The sequence below is a fragment of the Lepisosteus platostomus genome, chromosome 3 (assembly GCF_059453375.1).
Source record: "Lepisosteus platostomus isolate fLepPlt1 chromosome 3, fLepPlt1.hap1, whole genome shotgun sequence".
In the NCBI taxonomy this organism is placed as follows: domain Eukaryota; kingdom Metazoa; phylum Chordata; class Actinopteri; order Semionotiformes; family Lepisosteidae; genus Lepisosteus; species Lepisosteus platostomus.
This window is the reverse complement of record NC_142613.1, coordinates 1857534-1873715: the sequence shown is the minus strand read 5'-3', so window position 1 is coordinate 1873715 and position 16182 is coordinate 1857534. Positions and strand designations below refer to the sequence as shown.

At 46.6% G+C, this 16182-nt stretch overlaps 1 protein-coding gene across 3 annotated transcripts in view; it reads right to left on the bottom strand.

Annotated features, from left to right (window-relative positions):
* Positions 1-13374, bottom strand: part of otud5a (OTU deubiquitinase 5a) — a 60457-nt gene extending 47083 nt beyond the window's left edge. Inside the window, exons 1-2 of one of the 3 annotated variants that reach the window (XM_088623779.1) lie at positions 12475-13374; positions 8113-8203 (exon numbers count right to left, since the gene is read on the bottom strand). In XM_088623779.1, the coding sequence (XP_088479905.1) occupies positions 8113-8203; positions 12475-13074 (691 nt within the window). In that variant the 5' untranslated portion in view covers positions 13075-13374. Of the gene's footprint in view, positions 1-8112; positions 8207-12474 lie in introns of all 3 variants that reach the window. The other 2 variants (XM_088623777.1, XM_088623778.1) reach the window with 2 other exon arrangements.
* Between the last annotated feature and the right edge of the window lie 2808 nt (positions 13375-16182).

Sequence of the window (16182 nt, the reverse complement as noted above, 5' to 3'; positions counted from 1 at the left end):
GCCACTAAACATGAGCAGAAGAAACGCTTCTTTGCACAAAGGGTGGTGGGAGTATGGAACAAAGAATCCAGCCACCTCGTCAAGGCCAATATATTAGCTTTTCTCAAGATACGGCGGGATGAGATCCCTGGATCAATCGCTCCCTGACATTCCAAGGAGCAGGGTTGGCTGAATGGCCACCTCCCATCCGTAACCTCATCCATGTTCTATGCAAGACTGTGAAGTGTGAACTTCTCCTTGCACCAGGTAAAAAATAAGCATGAAAGTAGATATGTAACCCAGCTCCTACAACAGGAACACACTTTGCATATCGGGCTGATCTCCATTCTGACTCACTGGGAACGTATTTTGCATTCATGCTCACAAGTGTGGGAAACACAGAATGCACCAGCTCCTCCTGTTACACTTAATCGCCATCAGACAGGTCCTTAAATCGCAAGTTTTCATTAAAGCACAGGTGTTAAAAAGTCTATGATTCACTGGAAATTTGATCAGTTCAGGACCTGATGGTGAACGCAATAAGCTACACCTCCACATTTTCCAATCACTCTCAGCCCCCGTGTTTGGAGTACAAGAAGAGACTTTAAGGCTTATGTGAAACCATAAGGTTGTAAACAGGTTGTTTTCAGGCATGCAGAGGTGTAACTTCTATTGTGGTTGGAAGGGGGGAGGTAAAAATATTAACCTAACAAAATGCTTTTCGTTTCGAAATTTAAAAACAAATAGGTGGCTCCTTTCTGCATTCCCCGCCTAACTTTGGAATCACTGCTTCTTTTCACACAGCAATCACAACAGCTGGTCACAGGGCAGCTAACAGCTGGATATAGGGTGGGTTCAGAGCTCACTGATAACACTGGAGCCTGAGCACTCTCTGGCAAGCCACAGCAGTTCAAACAATTCAAACAGCTTTAGTTTCTAGCACTAACAGCTCTGGAAAGTCTGCCAACATCCAATCTGCGTTACACCCCTCCAATATTATGCTGCTTTTGGGGCTCATGGGTACTCCTGGTCAATCTTTGAAAATGTCTCATATATGTAATGTAAAACTCTGTACAGAACTCGGTTCATGGTTTGGGGCAACAGAAAGTCCTAAAACTTTTTAAAAAAATTTTATTCAGGCAGGCTGAAAACAAATGACTACCTCACCCAGAAAGTACGTTAGAAAGTGGTGGCAAACAAGAACCGGGAAACACCTTCAATTTCAGGGCAAGAAAATAATCTAAAACGTAAAACCAAACTGAAATATTCAGATCTGAGTCAGATGTTCAGGTACCGGCTGCTTCTGAGAGATATTTCAGATTCATCTGGGGACTGTTCCAGTCAACAGCACTGAGGGTTAAGCAGAAGACGCACCATGTGCTGCTCTGGGCTTTTCATTTTTCTGAGATGGCTGGATTTCCAGCTCCCACAGCTAGAGACAATAGTACACAGAGGACAGGTCGAGGAGAAGAAGTCGCCTGTAAGGACAGTCACTGGCATCAACCCCAGATCCCAGGCAAGCGTCAACGCGACACCCAACACACTTTCCCCACATGAGATCGCTTAATCGGCCATATACATATCTTTTCGCAGACCCCAGCTTGCTCTCCATAAGACACACAGGCAGGGAGAGAAGCTATTTATACGGCGCCCCTGGAGCAGGTGGGGTGAAGGGCCTTACTCAGGGGCCCAACGGAGTAGGAGTCCTCTGCTGGCCACAGGATTTGAACCGGCAACCTTCCAGCTACAGGCGCAGATCCCTAGCCACAGAGCCACCCCTCCGCCCAAGACACCCTGCACACACCACCGCGCAGCTCCTTGTTATTTTCATTCCATGAAACTGAAAAGATACCCAGCCGGTGTTCAGGGAGGGAATCTCTCCGAGATTCAGCTCTGCATATTCCGCAGTTACTCTGCTCTATTCTGACAGCGATTCCTCCTCACATGGTGCTGTCAAAAACACACCTTCTCACCCCTGACTGTGACATCTATTACAAATGTTCTGTTACACGACCCCCAGCCACCCTTTTTTTACTTAGCATAAAGCACATAAATACTTATTTACACACACAAACAAAAAACTTCAATTACGTGCAAACACTTGCCGAGATGACCCTTTACATTGACCCTGACTGGAATACCGTGGGATAAGCTGAAAGCTGAGGTTTTAGTGTATAGTCATTTCGCCCAGGGTGGTCACATGGGTTGAAAGTCCAAAAATAGAACCGTAGAAAATAATTCATTCTTCCTCGTGTTTGTTTTGTTTTTAGAACAGTTGAGGCAGTTTGCATACTCCGCAGCTGCAAGTTCCCCTGCCTGGATTCCATGAAAATGAAAAAATACGCAGGGAAAGACCCTACAGATGCGCATTTCCTCCTCTGCAGGCCCAGAAATAAACAAGCGCTTTCAGCTTCCTGCACGCTGCCGCCCCACTCCGCGTGTTCCTGTCCAGCCCTCAGGGGCCTTTGCAAAGCTCTGCCATCCAGGGCCCACTACCAATCGGCACCACTGATAACTGGCTTGGGCTTTTCTGCTAAAGAACTGCTCTAAACGATCCACTAGACAGAGAATCTCCAATGCCAAGCCCTGGAGGGCTGCTGTGTGCGCGGTTTTCATGCCAGCCTCACTGGTTATTAATGGCTACATCAGATCATTTGTACGGTGTTAAACTGATTTTGTACTATGATGAAAGCAAAGATCCTCCCTTTGTAACAAATACTACATTAACACCACCAACTAACAATAATGATGATTTGCACTACTACTATTTATTCAAGTTTGCTGATGTCACTGCTGTGTCAGTAGTAACTTTAGATCTGACCCATTTAAACCTTAGACTTCTGCAAACCTGATATACACAAGGCATGTGAGAGTGTGTGTGTGTGTGTGTGTCAGTGACCTCAAGAAGAAATGGGTTGCGTGTCTCTACCAAATTAGTATTGATTTGCATTGAAAATTATTTACACAGGAAAAGTGGAATGCATGCACCTGCAACTCGTACCCCCTGTGTATTACCAAGCAGCCCGACAGAGAAGAGCAAGCTGAAGAAAGAGGGTTATTACCACTCCCTCTAGTGGCTCCTTCATTCATGCGCACTGCTCGGACGCCAACCACAAAGCCAGTTATTTCCTGTTTGTATTTTTGCAATCTAGGAGATATGTTTACCATCATTCACCAAGTCCTGAGACTTTGGTTTCAAAGGGAGGGAGGCTTATGCTATGAAGGGAGTGAAGCAGAGCATCGGGCATTCACTGAAATATACATATACAGTTGAAATAAAGCAAGTCAGGCTTCGCTCATCAGCTCCTTTAGGCTCACACAAGATTAATTAGAAGCGCCCCAGGGGCTTCAAGGCCTTGGTGTATATGATTAAGCCAAGCGCAAAGTGGATTAAGCAGAGCTTTAGGATGCCAATTATAACTCCACAAGAGCTTCAGGCATTGGCTAGGATTCCACTGCGCTCACCCCCACTGTGAGCAGTGCACCCTGTAACACCCCCCCACACACACACTCCACAGAACAAGACGCAGAATCCAGGCCATGAAAGAAACCAGGAAGCACCACTGTCCTTCAGTGCATGGAGGAAAACCCCAGGGCTTTCAGAAATACGCTGGACACTGGCAGGAAGAAATAAACAAAAGGTGTTGTGCTTCTCGTCTTCGTATGCATGATTGCTTTGGGAAATTCCGAAGAAATCTAACCTTCTGGCGCACCTGGTTGAAACCATGTGGGTAAATATCAGAAACAGGAAGCTGAAATTTTCTCACCCAAGATAACTTTTCACAGCTGAGGAATACAGCCCGAGAGCTAGAAATGTAGTGTTCAGCTTTTGTCTGGTGCTTCATTGTAGAAAGCAAAAAAATGGCATAATGTTTATTTGCTCATGTATTAATTTTCTGTTTAAGGGCAGGGGTAGTGCTTAAAAGACCAAATTAATTGTTTTTAATATTTATATTCTACTCCACCTTGGTCAGCCGAAGCCATAGAGACAGCTCCACAGTGAAACTGCAAGAGCAGGAAAAAAAAAAAGAACAGACAGGATTGAGAAGCAGATCCTGTCCAGTTCTTGGAAGATAAATTTGATATATTTCATTTTACAACATTAGAGCCGCCCGTCTGTTCAACACAAAAGAAAGAAAAGTGTTTTTAGACCAAATCGAGCAATGGTATTCTCTTCTGACAGAATTATGGGACTTACAGAGGTTTAAGGATCCATCAATCTCAAAAATCTCATATTAGGAGCTAAGATGCAGGCGATGAGGGCCATTAGAGGACATGACAAGCACAAGCACAGCAATCTTAAGCAGGTACAATAACAGTAACAAAACGAATTCAAAAAAATACGACCAGAACTAATCTTTAAAATGGCATTCATAAAACGGAAATCAAGCGTTAATAAACTACACCAGGAACTTGAATGAGGCTCTTCACTGTAAAGGGACGTGGAAGGAGAAAAATGAACAGCACCAAGGAAGCCCCATCCCAACCCTTTTGGTTGCTAGCAGCTGAGTAACTGAAGGATCTCGTCCATCTGCTTTATGAAAGAAACCCGAGTATCAGCTTTGGCAACACAGTTGAGTTTGTTTTGTTTCACACTCCCATAACTCTTTGCGTATAGAACTGAGCCCTGTTCGCATGTCCATCTAGTTCCCACTTGTGGGCCCAGACTCAGCTTTCCCTGCTGTGGACTGGAGAAATCCACTGGGCTGATGCAGTCGATGCCCAAGAGAGGGTTTGGACTGATTGACCCGGGTCTCCCTCTTGGTCTTCCCCGTTCAAAAAGCGCGTCAGTTCCACCAGCCCACTCTGTACCCTGCCAGGGACGGTGTCTGGGTGCTCCGTTCTGGACGGAATCCAGAGAACAGATCAGAGTGTAACACCTGATAAGTGGCCGCCACCAGCGAAGCCACATCAGAGCTCACTTCTTAGAAACCCGACTAAACCGCAGGGCAGATCCGATACGAGGGTCTTACTGGAACCAAGCGTGAGCTCTGTCAATCTGATACGGTAGCCCCCCCCCCTCCCCTGACCACAAGCACAGCCTTTCTTCAGCAAGGTAAAATTAGTTTTCTAGTTTCTGAAGCGACAACACTGACGGGAATGTCTTAAAATAATGGCCCCTTTCTACAAAAATATCACGAATTTATTTTCCCCCCCAAAGAGCACCCACAGGCCAGAAGAACAGCTTCTTGTTTCTGCAAGAAAAACCAGGGGCTCAGAACGGTTCAGACAAAGCATTAAGAGGAAAAAAAAAAGGGTTTTGAGCTCTGTCAGTGACAGCCAAGCACTGAGAAAACAGACTTCTGATACTTAAAACACAGGCATGCATTTTCTTATACTTTAAAACCTGACATCTAACAGCCCAATCAAGACAAGAGCCTATTAAAATTCTGCATTGATACAGAGCGCAGAGGGGGCAAAGCTCTCATGTGAATGAACAACAGAGAAGTAAAAGTCACACACCTCCATGATGAACTCTTCCTTTAAACTTTTTTTAAAAAAATGAAATGAGGGAAGAAAGGGAACTCTTCATAGGAATCTCGTGTAACTGGGTTTAGGAGCAGTGTAGTGCATTTGTGCACTTTGGCACCACTATTCTGTTATTAGACAGCAGAGCACTTTTAGTAACAGACTGCTCCAGCTATGGTGTTCAGGGGAACATTTCCGCAGGTCCTTCCTCCCGGTGGCTGTCAGGGTGTGTAAAACCGAGGTCCTGACTCTCTGTGGTCATTAAAAATCCCAGGGCGCTTCTCGAAAAGAGTAGGGGTGTAACCCCGGTGTCCTGGCCAAATTTCCAATTGGCCCTTACTAATCATGGCCTCCTAATAATCCCCCTCTATGAATTGGCTACATTACTCTGCTCTCCTCCCCACTGATAGCTGATTTGTGGTGAGCGTTCTGGCGCACTATGGCTGCCGTCGCATCATCCAGGTGGATGCTGCACATTGGTGGTGGTGGAGGGGAGTCCCCATTACCTGTAAAGCGCTTTGAGTGGAGTGTCCAGAAAAGCGCTATATAAGTGTAAGCAATTATTATTATTATTATTATTATTATTCATCTGCTTGTCTATGGACAGCATGTTGCACTAATGTACTTTTTGGACACTGCATTAATATACTGTTTATATTGTGGTACTTTCCATCTGTATATACCTATGAGCATTTTGCATATATTATATTGTTTTACATTAACTATTGGCATATTTTGCACACACCTATTTATTTTATATTGCTGTACTTATTTTAATTTTTCGTCTATTCCGATGTCTGTTTTTGCTTGTCTTGGGCTGGGCTGCTGTAACACCTCAATTTTACCTTCGGGATCAGTAAAGTCTTATCTATCTGTCTGACAGACATGTCTCTTCCGAAGCCAAGATCTTCAGCCCTCACACCAAAGAATAAGCTTCAGGCCAGCCTGGAAGAGCATTTTTTTATCTGCTTATTTTACCTCATCGGTCAATCGAGAAAAACGGTATTCACAGTCACAGGGATGACCTGGAGGCCCATTTATACTGCACAGGAGGGCCTCTATTGAGGGAACTGCTGGAGCACACAGCACTCAGGGCAGAACAGGCCTGCCCATCGTCCAGTCCAGCGTCCAGAGAACTGCTCCACGCCACTGCCTTGGTCATACAGATTAACCAGCTGCCCACTGCTCCTCTGAAAGCTCCTGATTAGAGCCCGTGAGAAAAGACTAGGGACCTATAATAGGAGAAACCCCCAGTCTGGGGGCAAGAAGTTCGGATTTGCCCTTCCTCGGCAACAGTTCAGACACCTGCGGTGCCCAGGGGAGAAGAAGCTGACGGCCTACATACTGTAAGAGTTCTCATTTGCAAAAACAAAACACTCCACAGCTCGGGGGATAGAGGCGTGGAACAAGCCACTATATAGCTAAAGCTCATATCCTGGCTCCTTTCAGGAAACAGCTGGGTGAGATCCCTGGATTAGCTACTAATGACCCCAAAATCTCTATGCAATGAAAGATGAAAGGTCTCCTCTTATTTGTATTCTTTCTTAAAATGTTCTTACATACTTTTCATTTCATAATAATAATAATAATAATAATAATTGCTTACACTTATATAGCGCTTTTTCTGGACACTCCACTCAAAGCGCTTTACAGGTAATGGGGATCCCCTCCACCACCACCAATGTGCAGCCCCACCTGGATGACATTTGCCACAACACTACCTAGAACATTTCCTATGACTTATTCTAGCTGTCAGTAAGATCTTAGACACATTTAAATGAATCATTCAAGGGTGGAATCATGTCTGAAACTAATCCAGTGAGAGTCACCATAATTGTACAAGCCTACAACCCCAGGTTAGAAACCTACCCTGAGATTTCTAGACGTCAAAGGCAATAACATCAAAGCAATTTTCAGTGAACAGCGCCCTCTCGTGTCGTCTTGTGAGCATTGCTTAATTACTGAAACTACTTGGTATTGGAACAGCACTAAGTCCACTGTACTTGTACCAACCAAACAACAGAAAAATAATTTTCAACTCAACATGAGCTCTGCAGGCTTTGACGATTTCCTTTATGAACAATTCACAAACAGTACGTGAGAGGACAACTGATTGAGATCAATGGGTCAGAGGAATTTGATACGAAACTGTTAATATCTGTGTTACCTCGGGTTTTACACAAAACACCACATTATCATAATCACAAAAAAAATACATAAAAACACCTTAATAAAGTTAATTCCACCCATACTCAAATGGAAAAAACACTCTTATTTGGTTCTGCTTAGGAATGTGAACAGGACTGAGCAGTCTTTCTGGACAACACAGAAATGACAAGGGGAAAGTTCTGGGGAAAGTCTGAAACTCTAGAGGTGGCACAGAAGTGGTTTTGCGCCTTTTCTAACTTTACAAGCAGTCTGCTACACTGCACGACCCTGGCCCTGATTAAAAAGGGGGTTTTAATGAAGAGGGCCAGAGATTCCTGCAGAATCGGAAAGTGGCATGGGTTGATTGAGGGCCCTAACATGTTACTGTGGTATTTTAACAAAACCGCTATGACTGTCCACACTGAGAGGGGCTCCTGCAGGCCGACCTACTGGGGCCCCCTGCAGCGCACCCCCTCTTCCTGGCCCGGGTGTCAACTGAAAGAGATGCCAACCTACCAACCGCTCTGAAGAGGCACGCTCCGTCTTCCTTCATTTTTTTAATGACGAATCCTTTCTTTTCCCCCAGCGCTTTCTCGAAGCGGTGTTCCTGCTGCGAGAAAGAGAAACTCGCTTGAAAAGACAGAAGGGAGACAGAGGAGGGCGCGTCGCGCGTCCGCCCGAGACGAGACACCCGCCGACTCGTGTCTCCAGGCCCTCCCGCCGGACAGCCTGGGCTCCTGACCGCATCTGCTCCGAGAACGCAACTCGGACCTAAGAAGTCATATCAAAGTCATACGCTCCTCTTTAATTACGTTTGGCATTTCCCAGTAAATAACAGGGCTGTAAGGACTCGAACGGGAGTAAAACACTTTCATTCAAATTTGCAAACACTATTTTCTGACCTGAAACCTGAAGAGTTCAAATATGAAAAGCGGTGTAACACCTTTTTTAAAGTCATTCCAAAGCTGAAGACTGAAAATGAAGGCAAGTTTTTTAAACGGCTTTAAATGTAAAGTTGGCTAAAAAAACCCAAGATTCAACAGATTCTTTGATTCATCATTTCATTTTTTTTTAACTGTAACAGGAAGCATCCGCCTGATATACAAGATGGTGCCTGCACATTGCAAATGATGTATTTCATTTAAGAAAAGCCCCAGCGTCTTTAATAATAGTTTAAACGGGTAACAAATGCTGCAAGTGCCTCACAACCACAGTTCTGTAAGAAGCACCACAATCTGCACTGGATGATGTTTTGAGCGGAGAACCTAGAGAGCTACAGCTGTTCTAGTCCGGCTCTCAATGACTTGACTGAACAAATTAATTCATACATAAAGCAAGGTGAATATATTCCAGAATGTGAGCCATTGGGAACATACATGCTTCTAAAAAGCCTGAAGCACAGCCTACCACTGCAGCACTTAGTGTAACAGCAAACAGTACACAAACACCCACCCCTCACTTAACACAGTACAACTAATTCTGAAGCTGAAGAAAAGAAATCAATAAAGACTGCAATCATTGATATCAAGTGAATTTTTAGATTTTATTTTTGCAAAGTTGTAAACATTTTAATTAGATCCTTAAAAATGTCAAAAGGCCAGAACTTCCCCTTTGTCTTCTATCAGTTCTCTGTGGAGCTGTAAAAACTCAAAAGCACACTATTACCATTACAGACTGAGGTTAATCAGTGGTACACAGCCTCAAAAACACGTCCCTAAACTCCTGGAGAAGAAAGATCCAGTTAATAACATTCTTCCAGGGAAACGGCAAGCCTTCTAGGCCAGCTCTACGACCGTTTTGAAGCCACACAATATGGCTGTAAATGACATCACACTGGTTTGCAAGGGTTCTCTGCTATTAACGACAGCTGATAAACAGCGGGATAGAGAGCTGGATTGTGGGTAGAGATCCTGGGTCTCATGAGCAAATAAGGGTGATTTAACTCGGTGCCTTTAAAAAACTTCTCTGGCATGCAAGGTGTGGGTCACTGGAGTCTGAGTCAGGTCTCTCTGCCAGTCTGCCCAGGGCCTCTAAAGCACAACACAGACACAGTTGGAGCCTTCTGAGAGTGCTCAGGACCTCAAAGGCACAGGCAGTCAGCCTACTGCACCAACTGACAGGCACTGAAGGGAGGAATTTTTTTTTTCTATCCGTCCAGAAACAGAATCATGACAATAATATTCTAATATTGTGGAGATTTTGACAAAATGCATGGACAATAACTCTGCACGGTCTCAGTCAAAAATCCTATACATTGCTAAGACAAACTTCTTCTTGCGATAACTGATGCTTCCCGAACACAACACAGGTACACCAGAACTATCCGATTTCCAATCTCACGTGATCAACAATCTCAGACTGCTTCTGACACACATTTATTGTGCACCTAAGAAATCATTTTCACACCACAAAAGTGGCATCAAATAAACTGAACCTGTTTATAGAGCGATGAGACCCCTGAAGCTGTAAAAACGTGGACTTTGCGATTAATCAGATGTTCGTCCAGTCTACTCAGTGATGGGCAATCGGACACTGGCATCGGCCTGATGACATTCCCATGACGGGTGGAGCTCTGGCCTCGGGCTGCGCTCGCTGCACAGACCACAACCGCGGGGCCGCCGGTGGCGCAGTGGAAACAAGGCACAGAGAGAACTCAATCCAGAGACCAGGACAATGGCTCCAGCTCGGTCTCGTGCCCATCCCTCTCCTCTCCTCCTGGGCCACACGCGGCAACACCTTCGGCCCTGGGGATCGGCTCCGACTGTCCAGAGGACCGCAGGAAGCCATGAGCGGCTCCCCTGGCTGCTCCCCGCTTTCCAACAGAAAGCTGGCCGCGATTGAAGCGCTGGCTATCCCACAGAGCGGCTCACTCGGAGCACCGTGAGGCACGCGCGATGTCTTCTCTGCGGCTAGTCTAATAACGATGTTCTGCCAATTCGCTCTCCGGCGGACACAGCCAAAACAAACACGTAGAACTACGGCTACATTGACCAAACTCACAGAGGCTCAGAAGCCTCACGCGAAGCTTCGTTTTCTCTGCAGCGCTTTGACGACCCCATCCACAAGCAGAGGCGCGGCACTGCGGACGCCTCCAAGTCCCGATCTTCAAGGGCAACGGCTTGGGATTAAAGAAGACTGGGATATGACGGAGTCACATCCGGCGAGTGAGTTCCTCAGAGTTTCGACCCTGACTGCCCCTGCAGGACAGCACCTCTGAAAACGCCGAGGAGTCAGGGGTCGGACTCTCCCCTGGGATGAGCACACGGGGCTCTGTGCAGCAGGAGACAGGGAAGTCAAAGTCCTCTCGCGGGGCAACGCTCCTCCGAAACACATTTGCTTTCCCAGCCCGATGCGGCCTGCCCAGGCCTGACACACAAGACGGGTTGATGGCCTCCCCTGCCCTCTCCGGAGATCAGGGCTCAACGCGCACGCCCGGCTGCAAACGACACCAAGGAGAGGCCCTGGTTTGTTCCCTGGGGAGAGCCCTCACGTTCCCACATGGTCAGCAGAGACTGGGAGCCGGGCTGCGGGGCAGGGAAACACGAACCAGCCAGGGAGCAGTCTGACCGGCTTCTTCAGCGATCAAGGGGAGCCCACGGGGGTGCAGACAGACTGCAGCAGCCCTCGCTGTAACCAGGGTGGCCTGTTGTTAAGGAAGCACACCGAAGGCCGCACCCCAGTACTGGGAGATATGGGTGCAATGGGGTGGGGAGCGACTGCTCGCCGGAACTGAAAGCCAGGCGGTGATTGGCGCCCGGTGGAAAACAATGCACCCCAAGGTGCGTGTGTGAAAGCAGATGGATGCCGAAAAGCTGTAAATGACATCACACTGGTTTGTAACCGCACACTGGCTTGGTGCAGAGAGCTGTTGTGCCCGGAGGTCAGGGCGCGGATGAGGGCATCTCACACACCCAACGCCCGCACACCCCTGCTCTGCACCCCGGTACACGCGACCCCAAAAAAAACAGAACGGAGGAGGGGAAGCCTGATGTCCGAGTGATGCCTTGAACCCCGCCACCGGGTCTGACTCAAGCAGAGGCTGTAGAGCCGTCTCCCCACAGAGCCCAGCCTCGGCACTTTCTAAAGCTCTGCCAGGCCACTGCCTCACGCAGGGACGCGGCCACGGCACCTGTATGAATCGGCTTCTAACAGAGCAGCTGCAAAAAGTTACTTGTTATTAAATGATTATCTGTCATAACAGCTGCAATACGACAGACTCACAGGAGCATTGACACCCTCCATCTCCATTCCAGCTGGTTCTCTCATTTATTAAATACACTAAACACGGGCTGCTCAGACATACAGCAGGATGTCATCTCTATACACAGGGACATGATAAGTTTGACACTCATTCATTCTAGCCAGGGGGACCGAAGGTTCCTAACTTGTTACCCCGGACTGGAATAAAAGTGGAATGCTTATTTCTACACAAAGTCTGTAATTATGGGAAATAAACTCATTCTACACAAACCTTAACCAAAAGACAAACGTCATGTCTGAACCTCCAAGAGGTCACTTTTAAACGGGGGCCACTGAAAAACAAGGCTGCCTTAAATTCGCGAATAATAGTTGCAAAGAGGGGGTGACAATTAAAGCTTGTATCTGGCTGGGTATTTCGGGCTTTAATATTTAAATATGCTAAAGTCATCAAGTGACATATAACACCGGCCATGATGTACGAGTGCAGAAGCAAATCACAGGATAAAGCAAAGCATCCGTTTCGTTAGGCATGGTGATCCGATACTCGCAATCACACGCCACGCGTGTTGACAACGCTCCTGCCCGAGACCTGTCAGCTTGCCCACGCCGCCACCCAGAGGGTTCTCCCCGGGCAGGGACGAGCAATCGGCAACTCGCGTCCGTCCTGCACCCCCGTACCTGCTCGACGGTCGCCGGGTCCAGGGACTGCAGTCTGGCCGCGTTCTCGTATTCGTCCTCGCTGTTGTATCCCGCTCCTTCCTCCGGGTCCGGGCTGGGTCCCCCTCCGCCTCCCCCGGCCACTCCGACAACCCCTCCGCCGGCGACACCGCCGGCACAGGCCGCCTGCCTCCGCCTCTTGCTGAGGCCGGGCCCGGAGCAACAGCTCCCGACTCCGGCGCCCACCCCGACCCCCGCGCCGCACCCCACGCCGCCTGACAGTTCCCCGCGGCCGCCGGCCCCGCACGACACCCCGCCCGCCCCGCTGCCGTCCGCCGGCCCCACGGGGGATCCCGACCCCACGGGCGGCGGCGAGGCCTGCTGCGGCCGGGAGCTCGCCTCGCCTCTCCGGTCCTCCCTGGACGAGGGCGGCGCGGCCTGGTAGGGCCAGCGCGGCGGGGAGGCCCTGGGTCTGGCGCCGGCTCGGCCGCCGTGTGTGTGGGGATGAGGGTGCTGGTGCGAGTGGGGGTGGGAGTCCGGACCGCTCCGCCGGTCACTCTCGTCCGGGTGGTCAGGCACCCCGACTGTCGAGCTGGGTTTCTTCTTCGGAAGAATCGTCATGGTTGTCTGCTTTCGCAGGGGGGGGCTGGGGAACGACGATTCCTCCTTTCAAGCGGTGGCCGTTAACGTGCGCTGTGTTGTGCAGCAGCCCCCCCTGTCTGTGGACCGCGCGTAGCCCCTTCGCGATTTCCAAAGGCGTCGTTTTACCTCTGTCTTTTTTCCCCTTTAAAAAAAAAAAAATGAAACCCCAGTCCAACCCCGGGAGCTTTCTCGCTCGGAGAACAAAAACAAGCCGGCCCTCCTTCCGTCCTCCAGCCTTCCACAAAACATCAACACACACACACACTGCTGACGACACGCCGACGTCACTTCCCGCAGCCGCTGACAGCTCCCCTTCCGCACCCGTCCGTCACTCTGCCTAGCAACCAGGGACCAGCAGCCCCCGCGCGAGTGGCGCGGCGCCGCTGTCAAGGGGACAGTACCTGCACAAAACAAACAGCTACGGGGTTTTATAAATATATGTTTATACCTCCCCCGGCTACATTTTCTGTAATCTACTAGGTGTTTAGATTTCGTGACTTTTGGGATTGAACCGTCCACGTGGCCCTTCCTGACTATCGTATTAGTAGTAACGAGTTGAGTTGTTTTTTTTTTATAAAAAAAGGTTTTTTCTTCCAGAAGGAAATTTCGTGTCAGTACAATGTCCTTTGTGGAATCCGTAGTTCGAGGACTTAGAAACCGATCCTTGTATTTACAGAAAGGAATTTTATCATTGCATACACCAAGGGGGTTATTTATAAAAACGCAATTATTTATACAGTAATTACAATCAAATAATCGTGTGCTTGGTAATTATAATGTGCATTTTGGAAAGCTCCTGTATTCAATTTTAATATCTCATAATCACAGAATATTTCACAACACCTTTAGATTAAACGGACAATATTTCTTCTTCTTACTCAGATTCTCAAGCCTACTTAACACGTTTACCACAGTCGATTATTATATTATATTCATAAATTTAATCCGGTTAAATTAGTGCTCTCTAAATGTAAGCATGAGCAGGATGATTTGTGTGTTTTTTGTCGGGCTGAAGGCGGGTCTTCGGTGCTTTTATTTGTTAGCTGTAGGTTTGTGACGCTGTTTTGGACGGACTCGGAGAGTTTTGTTTGCAGGCAGTTAAAGGTGCTCTTTAGATAAAGGATTTTGATATTTTATGGTACTGTTTAATAGAAAATTTGGAAAAAGAGCAAGTTATTTATAGTAAATGTATTAGTCATTCTGGGTAAATATCACATTCATAAATCAAAAGGGTCTAATACTCCCCTTTTATGTACTTTTGAGGTGGAGTTGAAACACTATTTAAATTCTATACATTTTTTTGGAAAATGTGAAAGCAAAGAAAACATTTGATATATGTACAAAATACAATTTGATCACATCATTTACTTCATTATCTCTGGCAGTTAATTGTTTTTTTTTCTGTTTGTGTTTTTTTTTTCTCTTGTACCCGTTTCTGATCCTCTGGTATTTGTATTTGTAAATTCTTTATACGTTTAATACAAAAAATTAAAGAAACAACCAGGGAGACGCACAGGAACCCACCCTCCTGCAGAGCAACATCTAATGCAGGGACGTGCACAGCGGGGTGGCTACACGGGCTCAAGCCCTTACCCCTTTGCCAAAAAAGTCCCAACAATTTCCTTTTTTTTCGCCTCTTAACGATTCTGCTTCTGTATTTATTTACGGATCTCCAGTTAGGGGAAAAAAACGTTGGACCTAATTGATCTCACCCGAGCGCCAATGCCCGCCTCCTGTTCGTTGTAAAAAGCGGAGAAAAAAATCAGCTATAAGCAACGTACTGTAGGCTGCTCCACCTGTGGAGGTCGTGTTAAACGTTAAACGTGAATGGCGAGAAGAAAACGCTGATTTTTCAGAAGGACTGTACAAAAGTAACACGACAAGGGTGTCGTATTGAGCACTGTGTGTTTAAGGAAGACTGTTTTCATTCACCTGTTCTAAGTTTGGAAACCGACGAACTCGCCACGTTATTGTCCGCATGGCTGCTTAGCTAGATTTGAGATGTCCTGAAGAAAATGTAGTTAACTGAGTAGACAAGCCAGTCTTTATGTATTTGATATAAACCTCTAACAGGCATATTCTTTGTTGTGTATATATATATGGTTCAGTCACAGAAACAGGAGAGTATGCCTTCAGAAAACAGAAGAAGAAAAAGAGAAAGAATTTAGGGAGGCAGCTGAAGGGAGCACACCGCCTCACAACTGGGTCACAACTAGCGCCAGACGGACAGGTCCCTCGGCTGCGTTCTGCGTCCTGTACGCCTCAATAACAGAGGAGTCTTGCCTCACAAGAATGACTACATCGGTAAATGCTGCACGACCTAAGTTTTGAAGAATATCAAAACTGCCTGTAGCCTATTTACAACAAATATACAGGTTATGAGAGCATTATCATTTTTGGATATCTCTGCCAAGTTTTTTTTTGGACACGACCAATAAATTATTCAATTGGAATTACATTTATAGCTTGATATGTCATTATAAAAATTGATGTTGATGTATAAAATAATGCTTAAACTTCTAGTAGTGTAGATTGAGCAATTTCAAGAGATATCCAGTACATGATAATAGAGAACAAGTAATAGGTTTATTCCACGCTGGAAAAAAGAAGAAAGAGAACACAACGTTTCGGCCGTGGAGCCTTCTTCAGGTGCCGAAACGTTGTGTTCTCTTTCTTCTTTTTTTCAGCATGGAATAAACCTATTACTTGTTCCTTTGCAGCCTACGCATGCTGACGCAGCTACCCACCTATAATAATAGAGATATAATGCTTTATAAGACAAGGAGATAATCTGTATCTATTTATTTAAGATGGCAGATGATACTTTCTAGCGGCCTCTTGAATATTTGTCTCACAGTAGACATTTCTTGGGGGATAAAAATCTTGGATTTAATGTGCTATCATGTGAACCCTTGCTCTCGAGATAGAAAGAGATTGCATTTGGTATTGCATGTAATTAGATGGTAAATCTTTTGTTTACTCTGTCCTCTTGTTAAGATGTCTTATATCAGGAAAATAAAGTATATGCTCTGTAGAGGGGGTGTTATATCTTGTCTGTAAATCAAACATAATTAGCAGTTATGGACA